Genomic DNA, 17,412 nt, shown 5'->3' on the forward strand with positions numbered 1-17,412 from the left:
GTACAGTTTCATATCATTGATTACGTACGTCGTATGATATGTATTTTACCGTGGTCAGATGTAGAAATGATTGATTAGGTGAACCCATGACGTTAATTATGCCATTGGCTACTTAGACGGTTGGAACCGATATTGTTTTAGTTTCGGTTATTAGCTTTGGTACACGTATCTCATCGGAAAGGCCCCCAACTTAGTGATCGTTGTTGCGAAAGCTTATCGCAGTCGGATTCTTTGTGGGAGGGTCATAATGCAACATATTAATCATTTTCAACCGAATACCAACCACCGTATTTGGAATTCACCGAGATCTCCGAGGACTAAGTTCCACGTGTTACTATGGACTAGCCAGATAATTAAATTATTTTACTCCGGTGTTGTAAGTCTAGTTGACTTCAAGAGGTGCCTCTCAAATCAATCCATATACTGTGTGCGGAAACAATTATGAAAGTCAGAACTAACGATCCAATGAGAAGAATAAGTTGTACTGATTTTATTACATTCCACAAACAGATGATTTATTGATAAATATATTCACAACTACGGAATCACCCCATCGATGTATCAGTGGTAAAAAAGCAACAAAAAAGTTTACAACGTTCACTAATAAGTTTTTTTTATTGCAGGAGAGAGAACTTCCCGTAAGTATTTAGACTTCAATCTGTGTAATTCTGTTCAAATTATTCGGTTTTCCATTGGTAAATTTCGTCGGGAACGGTTTTCCTTCTTCGTCTGCAGTAAATAAAAAGTAGAAAATACTGTTTAAACGTTGGCCTCGCGCAGGCGATATACACGGCATAACGGGAACATTGAGCTTTATACTTAGTTCGTCGAATAAGTCTTCGTCTTCCAACTCTTCTGGATTATCGGCGACAGTAATCGCTGTTGAGTACGACTGGTTCTGATGCATAGAGATTATCCGCCTGTTGAACACTGACGGGCGTCTACTATCGCCAGGAGGAATCATAGCCGTTACGCTCGGCAATCGAACATCAATCCGCGATCCACGATTTTTTAACTGCAACGAAAAAAATTCCCAATTACGAAAGGACTTGGCGGAATTTTGTATTTTTCCGTACATTCGAATGATTACCCTTTCGTTCAAAGCGTACAGTTTGTTAGTGATGTCTCGCCCGATCAAAGTAGCCATTATTGTGGCTAGATAAGGTTCTTTGATAAACAGGTATTGTAGAGCATCTCTTTGCCATAACATGTAACGACATGGTCCAACAGCTATAATCGTCACCTTCGAAAATCAATTATCAAAAATTTATTTGCATTGTGATTAATCAATGGTCTTTGATTAAGTACTTCATTTTCGGTTGTACCTGATATTTCTCTTCTCCTGTTGTCGTGCTCTCGAATTCGGGCGAGTCTAGAAACTGTTTCTCGTGAATATGATGGAGAAACTGGTTGTTTGACATCACAGAAACGCTGTAACGGAAGATTCCCGCAGGCGTGTGTGAAATGCGATAATTTCATTAATTGATATACTAATGATACACGCGAAATCTGATGCGCTGATGATTACCTTCCACTAATTAACAAGCCAAGTCTGTCTGTTCTAGTGACACCCTGTGTGGCGTAACACTCCCCGGGATACATGCTCAATACTGTCGCGTTTTCAGTGCACGTCAACTTCTTCACTAATTTCCTGCCAAATAAACCCAGCAATTATAAAGTGGCTGACTTAGACAGGTGATAGAAGAAAATCATATTCAAAAAAATATATATCAACCTTATTTTCGTATAAAAAGGTCCAAATCAGCAGGTAGCAAGTTTGACGTAATACCCGAATACGATCCCTACAATTCAAGTTTACGATTCAAGACTAAATTAGTAAGACAAAGCTATATTACCTTGATACTTTCAGCGGTTGAAAGAGATTTGTGTAAATTTCTTCGATTTCGGGCACGAACTTTATGGCTTTTAAGCGATACATAATGAAAAACACCTGCACTGCATTGAGCAGAACAAATGCAAAATTCCAGGAGAAGATATCCGGCGCACAGAGAACGACCCACGCCCATGTGCAGAACAGCAAGAATCCTGGATAAGAAATTAAACTCTCCAATGATTTATCTTTTACATCTACCTTTTTACATTTCCATAGCTACGGTTACGGAGATGTCAAATAACCTACCAAATAGTAGCCCTCCGTGGAGTAGAAGCGATCCAAAAACGCCATGAGGTGCCAGGTATGCGATTAGGCAAGCAACATTTGCAATTTGAAATACGACGTGGTTCGCAGAGTGCCATCCCTGGCATCCCGTAAAATGGGCACCAATAAGTTCATGTTCCCAGGGGTTATCATTATGCAAGGAATGGTTGAGTTCGTCATGTGGTTTCAGAGTATGCGAATGTTCCATCTCGTCTGGTCTGGTTAAATATAATTTTGATTTATTTGTAGACATTTCAAGAACTGATTTCGAGACTGAATGACTGTTGATTGATAACGATAAGAAACATATCGATCCGATATCAAACAAAGTTTAATGTGGATTACTGAAAATCCGATATTTGATTGTAGCCGTCTACTCACATTATAGAGTATTGCAGCGTTTAGAGCGCTGTACTGCACCGTTGTATCAGCATCACCAGGAAAACTACCACTGCAACTACTAGTGCTAAAACCAAAAGCCACCAACATAAATCGATATATCAACTGACAGACAAAATGCATTACTTAAAAGCTAAAAAGCTATCCAATAAGATACCAATACCTACGCGAGTTGCGGATTAGATATGTCTAAAACATCTTGATTTTGACTGCAACATCCTCATGATGCGAGCACTGATACTCCTGACTCCATCAGTAACACTACAGATTCCGCTCGCTTGGTGTCGCTCTCTGGAGCAGCTGAACATTCGCGCGTTCATCCATCATCGACTTGCCATCAATCCTCGGAGATGTGCATCATGGAAAAACAATTCCTCGCAATTCAGCATTCAGTGACAGCTTTACCTTCTCGAATGTCTTTGCTGAGATGTTCACATGTTGTTCACAACACTTGAGAAAGACGTGCCAGATGACTGGTCGGGAAAACTCAGCCGCTGGGACTCAAGGAATCTCACCGTCAATACCGGTACTACAAATCATCTAATAAGTTAGAAATAGCGATGATTGATACAGAAGAGGAATGAAATAATCCCTTTCTTCACATATACATATATTCTTCGTTTTTTTTATGAGCCTGGCGTCTTTCGTTGAAAATAGCGGCAATTCGAGAAACGCACTGGCACGGGACCCAGAGGTCCTGCGTGTGGCGCCCGGGGGCCGGAGGACGAGGTAAACTTCTGGTAAATTATCCGTTCCGTTGTCAATTCGACGAGCAGAGTGCATAGCAGGTGCGATCAGTGTTGCAAGTGCATGGCCGAATATATTTGAATCCCCGAAATCGTCGAGTGATTAAAGCACTAACTAGCCGGGCCCCGGCGCCTGGCCGGGTCACCCGGGCGGCTTCACGACGACGCTCTTCAATGGAGATCTTTCGCGGCGCTGGTCGCACTTATTCGAATTTGAAAATCTCTAAAATATACAAAATACTCTAAACTGAATTGGAGAAAGACTATTGAAATGCTATAATCGAGTGTAATTCTGCGGAATATTGAGTACAGGGCTTATAATTGAGCTGACTTCGTTCGCCCAGATTAGTCCCCGATGCCAGCCGCGGCAGTAGAGTCTAACACGAATAGATTTTGATATTCTCGGAGCCACCCTTTACCCTATATCTCGTACACTAACAAATATTCATTTCCTGGTTTTGTTATTCGTAAATAAATTATGTTACACAGTGGCCCATTGATACTACATAAAGTTGTATTTGGTAAATATAGGTCTTTTGAGATATTTGTTTAATATATAGTCACTTTCGTCACTCGAATAGTAGTTGTTTACATCGGTATTTGTAGACAAAATTATCCCGGTGGGTCTCGGCCGTGCTAATTACCAACATTAAAAGGCTAACGAGTGACATTTGCAGATAGTTTCCCCCTACTTATCCGTACTAAGGTTGTTAGGTTGTATCTAGAGTTATCGTAGATTAGGAAAAATAGGTAGCTCCAAACCTCCAATTCTTCTAGAATGATCCCTGTGAGGACACAAGGTAATGCTTGAGAATACCTACTGTTAGTGTTGACTGTTGTTAGCATTGGGCCATTAGATTTGAAAAGGTCAAGGAGAAGGGTGTTGTAGTAGGTTCAGAGGGATAAGCTCAGAGATGAATTTGGTTTGCCCATCAAATATTGTACTACAAGTTACATAAGTGACGCGACCACGCTTAGTATTTACTGGTCCCATTCATGATTTTGGGTTCACTAGGTGTGATTTAGGTCTTGGCAAACCTTTTCAAAAGATTCACAAAAAATGCTGTATTCCCTCATTTTCAGACATATTGGCGTTCATCTTTAATAAGCACTGATTTCTGGTTACTGATTCGGTAGAACAACTCGTCCCAATGGACAAATCAAGCGCTGCGAAGAAAACAAAAAGTGACAGACCATTCTATGAACCCTCGGAGAAAGTGCCGACTAGTTCGAAAATAATCAACGAAGCGAGAACTTCATTAAGATCGGTGAGAACGAATCGACCCTTCACTCCTCGAGAAGAAAACCGTACTTTGTTTGGCACAAGCAGCAACAGAAACAAAGATGCCAGACCACCGAGTGCATTTAGGTTAGTGATATTTATCATCATTCTTTCATAATAGAAGTTCAAAAAATGATGAAATGTGACTTGTTTAACTGTGAAGGCACTTATATATTGGCTTCGCTCAATGAAAATGGATTGGCAATGTACATTTTAAGAAATGTGTAGAATAAAGCTTTCAAGTGAGATTTAAATCTTTTTCTTAGTTTGGGACCTCATCATTTTGATGGAAGTGATTCGCGTCCAGTATCCGGTACACGTCTTAGTCCAATCGATCACGTATGTATGAAATCTTGTATTCTTTCGTTCAGATTTTATCAATCAATCGTTGTTCACCATAGATTTTCTTAAAATATCCTTAGAAAAAACCAGTCGCCGCCGCTGATGTTGAATCGTTATTGTTGTGTCCGAAACCTCCCGTCGACCCAAACCGTCCAGTGAATGTACGCAAGAAAGCCCGTCCAACCAGTTTAAACCAATCACATAGCATCGAAAACCTTGCAGAGGAATCTCCTCGGAAAGCTGAATCTGGTAAGCATTGTATCACTCAATCAGCATATACCTATTCATTGCCTAATGATATAAATCTATGCTTGGCAATCTGAAGTGTTAAACTTTTGATCAAACAATGTCAAATAATTGTATTTTTAGTCGTTGAACAACCAGACACTGAGAGACGAGTGCACAGTGGTCCGAAAGAAAGAACGAAATTATTATTAGACGAACGAGGGGAAGGAGATGGGTGCGAAAATTCATCGAAACCGGATAAAAAGTAAATGATTCCACTTTAGGTCAAAGCCTCTGACTGTTATTGAATGCGTCATATATGTTTTACCAGTCCTGAAGTGTATTTAAATGTGATGGGTATTTGTTATCATTTTCTGCAGACGAACTGAAAGTGGATATGTTAGTGATTCTCAAAATGCTGCATCCAGTCGCACTTCTTCCGCTACCAGCGTTAAAGGTAAAATGTTGTTGCATTCGAATTATGAGCTATACATAATGTATTAACACAGTTTATAGCATTATGGAAAATGTTCTGATTATCTTGAAATATTTTCGGAAATGCGTCTTGAATATCTTCGATATGTCTTAGAATATCAATAGATGAGGTGTTTACAGTATTTAGGTTATCTATGTTGTTTCTTTTATTGATTAGCTTCACCTGTACTCGAAGATGAGACTAATCCTGAACAGAATGTGTATTTTCAACAAGAAATTAAACCATTATTGGAAGAAATGATGATTAGTAAAGGTAGGTGTTAATCATTTTTCTAAAACTCCTATAACTTCCTAAATGAGAAAAATGATTGATTCTCGTTTTTGCTTCAGGGGATGCGGAAAAGTTGATAGGACTTGCTAATCAATTGTATCAGATTCTTGAAAGTAAAAATCTTCTGGGAAGGAACTGTATACGTCGATCATCTATACTGAAACATATCTTCAAATTACTCGATGTTCCTGAGCCTAAACTTCTCATACTATTGGCGAAGATTATTTTTGCTGTGAGTGATATATCATCGTAATTATTCTGTCCGTATCTGATTTTATTTCGATTTTGTCTCTTAAAACGTACTTTTTCAATACTTCAGTTTCATGTTAGCGGTAATAATCTGACGAATGTTTGTAAACTGGTCTTCAAAGTCAGCAGAGATGATAAAAATGATGAACTCTTTGTCGAAGATAAGAAATTATTGGGTAATGATAATGATAGATTTTGTTTTTATTTGGTTAACGCTATTTTCTAAAATATAACGATACAATATAACATGGATGAACAACTTCTGAATTTTACAATACACTGTACATGTAAAAGATATACAATACATTTTTCAAAAACTTGATTCTAAAAGCAGTAAAATCGAAAAGCAAAGATTTTCAATGGTAATTTTTGTTTCAGATTTACTGGTAACAACTGTAAAAAAGAGTGATCCATCGAATACATGCGATGCGCTGGTTTATTCTATCGGTGCTTTAAAGTTCCTGTCGGGAAACAGTACAATACTAAAAACATTAGCTAAATTGGGTACAATAGAGGCTCTATCCGGAATACTAAGATCTGTGAATAAATCTGTAAGTTCATTAGACGATCATGATGCTTCGTTTACATACTATTCGCTTCTACAGTTCATGAATTATTGTTTCAGAATTCATTATCAAACCATCCCAGTGACCAAATGGGGCATGTACTAGTTCAGGTATGTTCGTCGTTTATACATCGTCTTCGGTTATATTCCGTCAGCGATCTCTCTACTATTTGTTAAATTTTCAGATGGTCGCGTGCTTGCGAAATCTGGCTGATACGAATTCTAGTCGCGAGAAGTTCATTTCTTGTCATATCATCGAGGAGTTACTCGATGTATTGGACACGTACACACACGATAGTGACATCGTTCTGCATATTTCACGTATATTTAGGTAAACATCTTGCAGGAAATGGCAGCTTTATACTACATCAGTATAGAGTTTCGCATGAGTCTACTTCTCTTTACTTATGCTATACAACTTTTCATTACGATTTCAGTAAGCTAACATTACATGCAGACTGCTGCAGTATCGTTACTAAGTGCACGACATCATACAAAACAATGATGCATGTCCTCACAAAGCATTACAAAAAAGAGGTACGTTGATTCGAGTATATTGCTACCAGAAATTTAACATTTTGTATTTACTCAGCCCATTCAGACCTACTTTATCCAAGACCAGATCTGGTTGGAAAGGAAAGCCAAACATTGATAATATTCATTTTAGGATGTGGTGGTACGGTTAAGTTTTGTCCTCGGAAATCTCACCGCGAAAAATGATGAAGCGCGTTTCGCCTTGTTCCATCAGCCGAAAATGATCGAATCATTTCTACATGTGTTCAAGTCATACATCGATCTCGATCAAAAGGTACGCGTATAGTTCTATGCGTAGTCGGTTTTCTAATCGTTCCTGAAAAATCAATCGATAACTCGAGAAAAATGTGGGCGTTATCTTGTCTCATTTCAGTTGTCATCTGTTGAATTTGCTGCTTCGAGTGATACCGATAAGAAAGATCTGACGAAAGTAGAAGATGTGCTGATGAAATTAGTGCGAGTGCTTGCTAATCTTTCTATCAATGAGAAAGTGGGCGCTGCATTAGCAATGAATCCTAATTGTCATCAATTATTGTTATACATCATAGGTAAGAATCTATCGATACCCCTAATTGTTAACGCTCTGGACTCTAATCAATCTCTCCTCATCGACATTGTTCCTGATTTCAGATAACAAGGATTTGACTAACAGCGAAGAACTAGTGCTAAACACAGCTGCTGCGATTAATAATCTCACATATTACATGTACGCTGATACGGAGAATTTAGGTTTACAGATGAACATAGCCGAATGTAAGTGAGCTTTAATTAAAATCCGGAGGTAGTGTTTTAGTTTATAAATATAGTAGAACTCGCTAAATTCGGATTTTTCAATCCGGATTTTCAATTAATTTGAATTAAACATTTGGTCTATTTGAACTGATGTGTCGGTCCGTTGTTTTATTTGCAGCAATGGTGAAGTTAGTCTTGAACGATCATATCGAAGGAATGGTTGAGGCCGCTCGTGTATTTGGAAATCTGTCAAGACTAAAACCAATAAGGCAATTTCTTACCCAGCACAAAAGTAAGGCAGATCTCACTCATATTTAACAAATCCCGGGAGAACTGGTGCCTGAAAAATGGTGCGGATCTTTTATATTAACAACTACCATTATAATTACAGTTGATAGAATGTTGATTGCACTGCTTGATTCGGGCAGTCGTGATGTCGTCTACACAGCTTGCGGAGTTCTCATCAATTTAATGGCAGATGAGGACAAAAGACCGACATTGAAGGAAGAGAATGGAATTGCTAAGTAAGAGATTGAATAATAAACTTCTATTTTTTGTAAATGAATAAGCGCTTATTCTTATATATTTTCATTGTGTTTTCAGGCTCGTTGAAGTTTTGCGCGATTTCGGACAGAATGACTGGCAACTCGCGGGCATGGTTTGTCAGATATTATGGAACTACAGTAGCAAAATCAAAAGTACAAATGATTGTTTCGGTGCAAAAGAGTCCATGGATATGACCGAGGTGCTAGTAGAGTATTTAGGTGAGTTTAATCGAGTGATGTATTAACCTGAAATATTGCAAGTACAAAATGTGTTTTCAAAAGCAATTTATGCCTGTATCTCTTTGTCTTCTTCAGATGAAGAAGTAGCTTTCTTGAACTGTAATTCGGAAGAACTGAACGATGAAGTGATGTTTGAATATCTGCATGACGTCTGGCAGACGGATTTCTGTCCTGTGGCAAATCAACTACTGCAACGTATCGAACTCAACCAATCAAAATTTGAAGAGTTAGATGGCCCGAGTTGATTTTAACTTATTTTGATATACAATGCTGTCATGTTTATTGTGCACACATGTTGTTCGATTCACAGATATTTGCTCTATTTATCTATTCTCAGACACTCTCAGACTTTCTTAACGAGTATTGTGTGCATGTTTATCAATGAAATTCACGTAGATGACCTCAGGTCAGGCAGGCTTTTTGTGGCTTTTTGAATGGTCATGTACATTAAGAAACGAGTCTGTTGTTCCCATACAATGTACTGATCTCAGTTATATAAATAAGGAATTTATGTAATCATTACGTACGTACATGTATGTATTACATTGTTTATCAAACATGTTAGAGTTGTGTTTTTTGACATTATAGGAATGAAGGTACATCTGTATTATATTGCCGTCCAGACTATCAATATATAATGATGATAGATTCGGTCCCTAATGCCGTTATTTCTCACGTCTTTCGTGTAATGTTTTCTGAATGATACAATGTATATAAAATGTTTACTTCCAAGATTGTATAATTCTTTCCTGCCAATTGAATAGGAATATGTGTATAAAAGTTCCGCAGTCCCTGCAAGTGAGATTTTCAGTGGATGCAAATGAAACATTATTCATCACTTTTCTCTCGATTCTTATTATATTTATAGCCTTAATTAGCAGTACTTAGTTTTATCATGTCGACCCGTCCAGCCACGTGAGGATTATGTTCGAAGTTTTGTGTGCACTTCGAGATTTAATTATTTGCGCATTGAAATTGATTTAGCTTTATATTATTTACTGTAATGATATTTTCATCCGTCCACCACAGTATGATAATTAGGTTGTTGTTATGATGCTGATATATTTTATGGTTTAAATCATTATATACCGACTGATTGCGTATGCAGTTAATGAGCACAAGCAAATGATACAGCTCTTTATTTTCAAAGAAAATCAATGGCAGCTTGCTTCCATTAACTAATTTTAGCTATGAGCTGAAAACCTTAAATGCGGTGAATGAAGAAATTTATCGATAGTTTGTTACATATTTAATATTTGAGAGTGATGTAAGTGTATTTATTTTCTATCAATAATTGTGCATATAGTTTAAGTAAAGATAAACCAGAATTTATTAGTAGTTAAGATATGTCGTTTCAGTTCAATCATTGGGAATTGTTCAAAAGATCTCATTTTTTCAAAATCCTCGATGTTTGTTTGAAGTGACTCGGCTTTATTCTGGGCAAGGCATAGGATACAGTCTTCAATATAGAATAGATGAAAAAGTTTTGCTGATGATCCTCTGGTCCTACTTAACTTCAATTCAGCTCGTTTTTTGGTCAAGACAGTCCAATTCGCACTCAATCTTGTAGAATATAGAAGTTTTGCATGTGACAACATTGTTTGCCCATCTGTGCTGGAGACTTGTACTAATCAGAGGATGAAAACTTCAAGGGTGAGTCAAGTAAATAACTTATTGCGTTCGCCACTCAATATAGCAAAGTCACAACGAAAAAGCAGATAGCTGTATAGCATTTGAATATGGTTGGAACAGACTCCAAAAAATAAGAATTTAATGTACATGTACGACATCAATTTGTATAAAATATAACAATATATTGCTCTGATATACTAATTACAACATACTAATGAATGCATACAATCTTGAAATAATTTCGATAGAAATCCAACGACGAATCTTTTAACCTCAGTTTTGTGGTTTTAATCTCAGAAATGATTGAATATGCTGTTTGCTGACTTTGAATGTTCTAACTTTAATCTCTTGCGCGGAGGTTGAGCTGTGCTGGCCACAGTATTTGATCTGGATAGGTTCTGCAAGTAGAAAATGTCAATATTTGCTCACTTAATCGAGCTTAACTTACAGGATCATAAATTCAACCAAACGGAATACCACACCTTTTTCTCTAGCGTTTTGACATCGGGTGATAAAGCAGAAAATACAAATTTACGCGAGTTCACAGCTTGTCCCGGATTCGCCATAGGTTTAGTTACTTCGGCTATTTTTGCTAAAGTCGTTTTGTTTCTACTCAAAAAAGATCCCTTTCTTTGAGCCTAGAACGAAAAAATGTGGAAAATAAATCACAACTACTTAATCAGTTTTATTGTATAAACACAGCAGTATTAAAGGATTAAAAGGATACATACTCTGAATCCAGATGCTTTCTGGCTGTTCTCTTTTGATTCTTTGTCAGCTGAAAATAATAAAACCACTTGAAAATAAATTTAATGATTAGTTGAGAGAATTCATCCGTGTTAAAGCTCTGGTTACTTTCTAAAAGTGGAGCGGAATCAGGGGGCGGAACGCGGAATAGCGTGTCTCGAGTATTTGCGGAATAGACGAACACGTAACGACTTAGATGTTTTTTTATCGCGGTTAATGCGGTATTGATATACTGATATACAGTCGACTGCGCTTTAATTTCGGAGCCGATTTACACAGACTTTTGGTCCATTAACTACATGTATATAAGCTGATTGTAGTAACCAAACTGGTTCATCCGTACAGGCCTTCTACTGACACCGTCATTGGCTGGTTGTCAGCGTCACGCTTTAGAGGATTTTTGGGTTTATCACGTCTCAATCCAGATATAACACAATGATATTTCAACAGTGAATCGATAACGATTTGTTAACTGCGGGACGTGATGTCTGTACGGCGTACTGAGCCCTAACGCACTCTGCTCCGCTTTTAGAAAGTTACCTAAAGCTCTTATAGAGTCATGTACCTAATGATTTTTGCAGAATTCTACTGCTAAGTTTCAAGAATTGACTGCTTTCTTCGGCTACATCATCCTGTTTCTAAAAATGTTGAAATAATTATTCATTGAAGTACATGAAGATTTTCGATCTATATGGGTCCACATATGTAATATCTATTACTTGTAACCCCTTTTGCATGACAATTTTGACTTAAAGGATAGTGTACATCAAACACGGCATTGTAATTTACCAACAGCCCGTACCTGTTCTGCCAGCCATTTTTCTCGTTCAAATCGTTCTTTCCTCCATTTGATTTCATTTTCATTATCGTCATCTCTTAACTCCGCATTACCATCATCATCGAACATATCCTGAGATAAATCATCATCTGAAACAAATATAGAAGCCACTCCTATATGTTCTTTAAATACATGTATCTATCTTAAAAAAATTCTAGGCGTCTTCTGAGTGAGCTACCTGACCTAAATGTTTCCAAGCGAATCTTCGCTGTCTGCCTGCTCCATCCGAGTGTAAGTCACCATCCGGTAAATACATCTCTTGCATCAACCTCAACTGCCGTTTATCTTCATCGATCAACGATTTTCTATTGATTAAAAATTCAAATTCAGTATTTAGATAATTCAACTCCAAACATCCCAGTTACTCAGTTCTGTCGATAAATCAGTTGCTTACAAATGCACACGTCCAACTTGATCGCGTAAATGTGATTCACTGCCTACGAAATCAGCATCTCCTGCTTCGGCCTCCATCACATCATCTTTTTCATCTAAATCTAGATCCTCATCACTACCGGCTTCGCTTCCTGACAGCTCTGCTTCCTGTTCTAAAAATTCTTTGCGAATTTTCCTGTAAATAATCAGAAGTTATGCATCTATATCAAATACTTCACTATTATTCACAGAATGGGCAGTTTTCATATCAACATTTTAGGTTGTTACCCTTTTTTCTTTGATTTGAATCCTGTGAACGATGGAGGGAATTCTTCATCTAACACATCATCCTCATCTTCCTCTTCATTTTCATCATCATATCTCCTCTTTTTGGGGTTATTTTCCTCGTCACTGTCCAGATTGTCCTGAATATAGACAGTCATTCGTTTTTAAAGGGCATGTTTAATTGCGAATCAAACTTATTCCTCAACAAAAATCAAGAGAACTACAACCCAGAAACAACAGTTGTGATCCTTCAGAAATAAACTACCGGTACAATTTATTTGAATAATCATCCAGTCTAAGAAACTGGGGGAAAAAAGTTTGAACAGTTACCTGTTGATCTTCATTATCTGATACATCACCATCTTCATCATCAGACTTCAGCCGTAAATCGAGATCATCTTCTAGATCAGCTTCTTCCTCTTCTACCTGAGAACTTTTTCCAAAACTGCCATGAAAGAAAGAGCACAGTACCTAACTGTTATCTAGTGGGATGAAGCTAGTGACAAGGGATGGAAATATTGTGCAAAAGATATTACCTCGATGGGACAAATTTCCCTGAGCACAAACCATCCAGTTCATCCAATGAATCAGGATTTTGAGTTGAATCAAACGGTCGCTTAGTTTTTTCAGTTGGTTTTTGCGTAGACATTGAACTAGAAAAGAAACAATACTTAAGTCCATCTTTTGTTTACAGGAATGCCTATTATAATCGATCGATCTTCCCATCGGACAACGAAAGTTTCCTTTGCTTCACAAATTATAGGACAACCTTAATCTTTGAATGGACTGAATTACATCATGATCAATAGATTTACCTCGTAAAATTCCCTGAACACAAGCCAGCCAATTCATCCATTGAATCCTGCTGTTTCTGTGTTCCACTGACTAGATTCTTCAGCCCAAATGCACTTTTACCAGTAGCAACTGAAAACTGTCCCGAACACAAACCGAGCAGCTCGTCACTAGCATCCGGAGATTTCAACGAAGAATCGACTAATCCTGCCAAATTCAACTGGCGTTTGCTCTGCTTCTTAGCAGATGAAGGAACTTTCAGAAATCTTGAAATACAAAGAATATGTATCGGTATGATAAGGCGGCAAGGAAAAACCAGGCCCAATCAATAATACACAAAAGATACGGTTATATTTACCCATCTTCATCTAGAAGCTGAGATTGACTTTCTTCTATGAATAAGTTGACTTGATTGCAAGAACGTTCACTCTGCGTATCTGAATATAAATCCTGCGAATCTTCTATTGGCAAAGTGAGTAGAGGCGGGATCTTAAAAGAACTGTCTTCATTCTGCAAAGAAAAATTATAGCGACTATGATATATCAAAACTGACAATCAGGTCAGAAATCTTGAGTTTTTAATGCTCACCTGTCGCGTTTGAGGAGTTTGCGTATTTGGGAATTGAGTAAACATATCAGGTGTAGTAGGACTAGCTCGTCGTTTATCAGAAACAACGATCAAATCGGGCAGATTCTCTTCTTCTAAACTAGAATCTTCAGAATATTTGCCTTGTATCTTTTCTGACAAATTCGAGAAGTTTAATGATAGCAGCTTCTTGTTACTACTGCTACCAGTAGACTTAGGTGCGTTTTTCGAGATTTCTTCCTCTGAAAGTGATATGTTTATATATCATGACAATTACATATCACTGCACGGCAATGGTCGAGTGGTTTTCAAGCTATCAATTTCACTGGATTTATCAATCAGAGATTCATGGTTTCAAATTTTAACTTAAGATTTGAAACAGGGTGGGACAGAGTTTCTTAGAAAATTATTTTACCATCATCTTCTTCATCAGATCTGTCTAATTTCAGATTCATTTCTGACTCGCTCTGTGCATCATCAACATCATCATCATCTACAGCCTCATCATCAGCAAATGGATTTTCCTAATTTTTCAACAAAAAATAAAAATTTTGATCCATTTTGTTGTGGAGATGCTGCTAACTTCTTAAACTAGGGGTCCAGGGACACCATTCCACCTGGGAAAGGGCCAGAAAATGCACATGTGTTTAGGATTGATAGTACAATATGGTAATTTACCGAAAAATTTGTTTCCGTTTTGTCTACAGACTGACAAAGTGAATGCAATAGCCCACTATGGCTTCGCCCTGAGTGGGCTAAAGGTACTAAGTAAAATCATGACACAAACCTCATCATTATCATTATTCTCTTCCGCTTCAACTTCCTCATCATCCATATGGTCATCTTCACCTTCCTCTTCACCGTCTGTATCAGATTGATCAGTTAATTCGGCTTCCTCCTCGTCAAATCCTTCTTCATTTTCCATATCATACGATTCCATGCGCTTTTTCAAGGCTTCTTCACGTTTCAGTTTCATTGCTTTCTTCAGCTGCACCTTTAGGCAACCGAGTTTTGCTCCTGACAGGGCATGAAAATGATATACATTTAAATTATTTTTCTATCAGCCACCGATTAATCATTTTTTGATTATGGTATTCCTACCTGGTTTTCCGAGTGCTGGATCATTTTCTTTCTCCACAGTTAATGGAACTGTCATAGTTTCCATGTGCAAACTCTCTTTATTATTGTCTTCATCGATTTCCTTCTTCACAATACTGAAACAAAGCCAAGACAGGCTTTTGAAAAGTGTCATTTCATTATACAGAGATTATCATAAGTGTTAGTTGTTGAACTTACTGCACTTTCACCTGCGCAGGGGATTTCAGACAAGGTTTCACTGAATGCCTCATCAGTTTTTCTCTCAATAATCCAACACCCGATTTTGGTTTATCATTTTCACCCTCGCTGTCGAAATCTATAAAATCCCCGTCAGCAACAGCCAAACCGATACAAGGTTTTAAATTGATAATATCGTCGGATAAATCCTGTTTCACTTTCGACCATAATTTCATCGATTTCGGCGAAGGATCGGTATTCAACTGAATGTCAGTAAGAGGTTCTTTGATATTATCAGCTCGCTGGCTTTGAGCACTAGTTCCGAGATCAGTTTCTTCAAAATCATCAGCACCATTGAATACGGATAACTTATTCCCAGTTAGAATTTTTTCATCGATTGATTCTACAGCAGGGTCCGAGTCAGTCTCCTGAGAGACACTAGCTATTTCTGCGCACTGTGTATTCACTAAACAGCCAGAGTCTAGAGTAGCGGGTAGTTCATTTTCTATTGCTCGCTCGACATTTAAAGACACATCGTCGTTTTCCGGTATCGCGTTTATTTTTAAATCAGTTATCTGTAAATCGGGGAGTTCTTCGTCATCATCGCTGTCGTCCAAACCAAATTTATCGTGCAGATTCTTCGAATCTTGTGACTGAGTTTTTACGTCGCAAACTCCTTCATCGATGGATTCAGCTGCAATTTTTATCTCTTCCGAAGAATCCTGCGATCGATACTTCTGTAATTTGCTTTCCTCCGGTGAATTTTGCGATCGGTTTTTTCTTCTCGGAGGTTTTGAAGGGGTATCCTTAGACATTTGCCTTGAATTAATTAATAATACAAATTGGGCAACATGAATCAAAAGTTTTCAGGAAAAATCAAATAACTTTATTTAATCTTATACTTGCAATACCTGATAAATGTTGATGTAGGGCGTAACACGCTGATGTTTGTCTTCCGTCGATTTAGAAATTCGCTCAGCGACCTTGGTTTCGGTTGATGATAAGGCAACCTTAACTCACCCTCTACAAGAACAAAATAACTGAATAACTAAACCTTATCAAAAGCTATTCTAAAAATTTCTTTTCAGATACCCCCGATACCTCGGACCATTCTCTGTGTTTCACTGTGGATATTCTTCATTTCATCCATACTCCTTTTTGCAGCAGCCCGTTGCTGAGGACGATCCCTCTTGACTGTTTTTCCTGCACCCTGAATTACGAAAATAACCATGATTACTACCATCTTTATTCAAAATTATATTAAAACTCAAAATCAGAAAACCATCACAACATATGCTGCTACCTTGGAATTTGTCCATCTGCCGATCTTTTCCTCTTCATTCTCATCCTCTGATTTTTCACTGTTGCTATCAGAATTAGAACCACTATTTCCATTATCATCATCAGAGTCTGACTCATTGCGAACATTTCTAGCAGATCCATTCTCTGCATCGCCTGTATCTTCATTATCTGAATCCGCCTTACTTTCATCTTCATTCTTATCCTCAGTATCATCTTCATTAGCAGCAGCAGCAGTATCATTGTTATCATTTTGAGAATTGATCATATCATCTTTGCTGTTATCATCGTCCTCATCATCATCATCATCATCAATGATCACTGATCTTTTTATAGTTCTTTTCCGGCATATATTCTCCTCTTCACCTTCATCATCACTGTCTATATCAGCGGTATCAGCAGTTTTGTCATTTTTAACATCTGCCTCCGTCACCATTGTAGAATTATCTTCACTTGCTGGTCGTCCTGGTGCTGCTGGAAATAGTAAATTTCATGCCAGTTTAGTTAAGCTGATCTGACGGGTAACAACAGTCCAGTTACTGATGAGGGCTCTGATGAGTGACTGTCCGAAGAAGACCCAGCGAGAATATTGTCCGATTCAAAGAACAACTCACCTCCGTCGTCTTCGTCACTTTCAATTTCCGCATCAAACAGATCACTATTCAATATTGATGAATCCATCACTGTAGCAGTCAATAATTTACGAGTGGGATTTAATATTCAGTCAGAATTTAGGCATGTTTCTTTTCTTTTCCGTTTGTTAAATCTCGCGCGAACCCGGAAATGTATTTGTCGTCCTAAGTA

At 37.8% G+C, this 17,412-nt stretch overlaps 3 protein-coding genes across 4 annotated transcripts; 1 reads left to right on the forward strand and 2 right to left on the reverse strand.

The window, feature by feature from the left end:
* Positions 1 to 507: 507 nt before the first annotated feature.
* On the reverse strand, positions 508 to 2,811 carry LOC141914641 (popeye domain-containing protein 3-like). Its single transcript, XM_074805898.1, has 9 exons — positions 2,725 to 2,811; positions 2,540 to 2,624; positions 2,141 to 2,376; positions 1,857 to 2,046; positions 1,529 to 1,651; positions 1,326 to 1,431; positions 1,091 to 1,243; positions 820 to 1,015; positions 508 to 729 (listed from the first exon to the last, which is right to left on the reverse strand). Exons 3-9 carry the CDS (start codon positions 2,364 to 2,366, stop codon positions 647 to 649), a joined length of 1,077 nt encoding a protein of 358 aa, XP_074661999.1. The 5' UTR covers positions 2,367 to 2,376; positions 2,540 to 2,624; positions 2,725 to 2,811; the 3' UTR covers positions 508 to 646.
* Positions 2,812 to 3,728: 917 nt separating this feature from the next.
* LOC141904687 (armadillo repeat-containing protein 2-like) lies at positions 3,729 to 10,101 on the forward strand. Its single transcript, XM_074793319.1, has 20 exons — positions 3,729 to 3,824; positions 4,387 to 4,672; positions 4,852 to 4,924; positions 5,008 to 5,176; positions 5,297 to 5,417; positions 5,533 to 5,609; positions 5,805 to 5,900; positions 5,978 to 6,150; positions 6,238 to 6,343; positions 6,546 to 6,718; positions 6,793 to 6,843; positions 6,918 to 7,063; positions 7,170 to 7,269; positions 7,400 to 7,540; positions 7,640 to 7,814; positions 7,897 to 8,019; positions 8,177 to 8,290; positions 8,390 to 8,522; positions 8,602 to 8,762; positions 8,859 to 10,101. The coding sequence occupies exons 2-20, from the start codon at positions 4,455 to 4,457 to the stop codon at positions 9,026 to 9,028; spliced, it is 2,520 nt and encodes an 839-aa protein (XP_074649420.1). The 5' UTR covers positions 3,729 to 3,824; positions 4,387 to 4,454; the 3' UTR covers positions 9,029 to 10,101.
* Positions 10,102 to 10,608: 507 nt separating this feature from the next.
* LOC141905637 (claspin-like) lies at positions 10,609 to 17,356 on the reverse strand. Of its 2 annotated transcripts, none has more exons than XM_074794607.1 (21): positions 17,223 to 17,356; positions 16,613 to 17,082; positions 16,411 to 16,519; positions 16,221 to 16,332; positions 15,331 to 16,128; positions 15,136 to 15,248; positions 14,822 to 15,051; positions 14,450 to 14,558; positions 14,038 to 14,276; positions 13,808 to 13,959; positions 13,473 to 13,715; positions 13,194 to 13,310; positions 12,988 to 13,102; positions 12,661 to 12,797; positions 12,395 to 12,568; positions 12,184 to 12,305; positions 11,965 to 12,089; positions 11,728 to 11,794; positions 11,147 to 11,193; positions 10,898 to 11,053; positions 10,609 to 10,813 (listed from the first exon to the last, which is right to left on the reverse strand). In XM_074794607.1, the coding sequence occupies exons 1-21, from the start codon at positions 17,287 to 17,289 to the stop codon at positions 10,709 to 10,711; spliced, it is 3,807 nt and encodes a 1,268-aa protein (XP_074650708.1). In that variant the 5' UTR covers positions 17,290 to 17,356; the 3' UTR covers positions 10,609 to 10,708. The 2 variants fall into 2 exon arrangements, with proteins under 2 accessions (XP_074650708.1, XP_074650700.1); XM_074794599.1 differs by having other exon boundaries at positions 11,728 to 11,800.
* Positions 17,357 to 17,412: the final 56 nt, after the last annotated feature.

Source organism: Tubulanus polymorphus, chromosome 1 (genome assembly GCF_964204645.1).
Source record: "Tubulanus polymorphus chromosome 1, tnTubPoly1.2, whole genome shotgun sequence".
NCBI lineage: Eukaryota > Metazoa > Nemertea > Palaeonemertea > Tubulaniformes > Tubulanidae > Tubulanus > Tubulanus polymorphus.

What these genes read in the sequence shown, in the direction of transcription:
- LOC141914641 (XM_074805898.1), bottom strand. Translation starts at nt 2,366, where the DNA reads ATGGAACATTCGCATACTCTGAAACCACATGACGAACTCAACCATTCC. An exon ending in CAGGAGAAGAGAAATATCAG is followed by an intron (nt 1,244 to 1,325) that starts GTACAACCGAAA and finishes TGATTTTCGAAG; the next exon opens with GTGACGATTATAGCTGTTGG. An exon ending in AGACTTATTCGACGAACTAA is followed by an intron (nt 730 to 819) that starts GTATAAAGCTCA and finishes TATTTACTGCAG; the next exon opens with ACGAAGAAGGAAAACCGTTC.
- LOC141904687 (XM_074793319.1), top strand. Translation starts at nt 4,455, where the DNA reads ATGGACAAATCAAGCGCTGCGAAGAAAACAAAAAGTGACAGACCATTC. An exon ending in AGAAATGATGATTAGTAAAG is followed by an intron (nt 5,901 to 5,977) that starts GTAGGTGTTAAT and finishes TTTTTGCTTCAG; the next exon opens with GGGATGCGGAAAAGTTGATA. An exon ending in CAAAGCATTACAAAAAAGAG is followed by an intron (nt 7,270 to 7,399) that starts GTACGTTGATTC and finishes TATTCATTTTAG; the next exon opens with GATGTGGTGGTACGGTTAAG.
- LOC141905637 (XM_074794599.1), bottom strand. Translation starts at nt 17,289, where the DNA reads ATGGATTCATCAATATTGAATAGTGATCTGTTTGATGCGGAAATTGAA. An exon ending in AAACTCCTCAAACGCGACAG is followed by an intron (nt 13,960 to 14,037) that starts GTGAGCATTAAA and finishes TTTTCTTTGCAG; the next exon opens with AATGAAGACAGTTCTTTTAA. An exon ending in ATTCGCTTGGAAACATTTAG is followed by an intron (nt 12,090 to 12,183) that starts GTCAGGTAGCTC and finishes TATTTGTTTCAG; the next exon opens with ATGATGATTTATCTCAGGAT.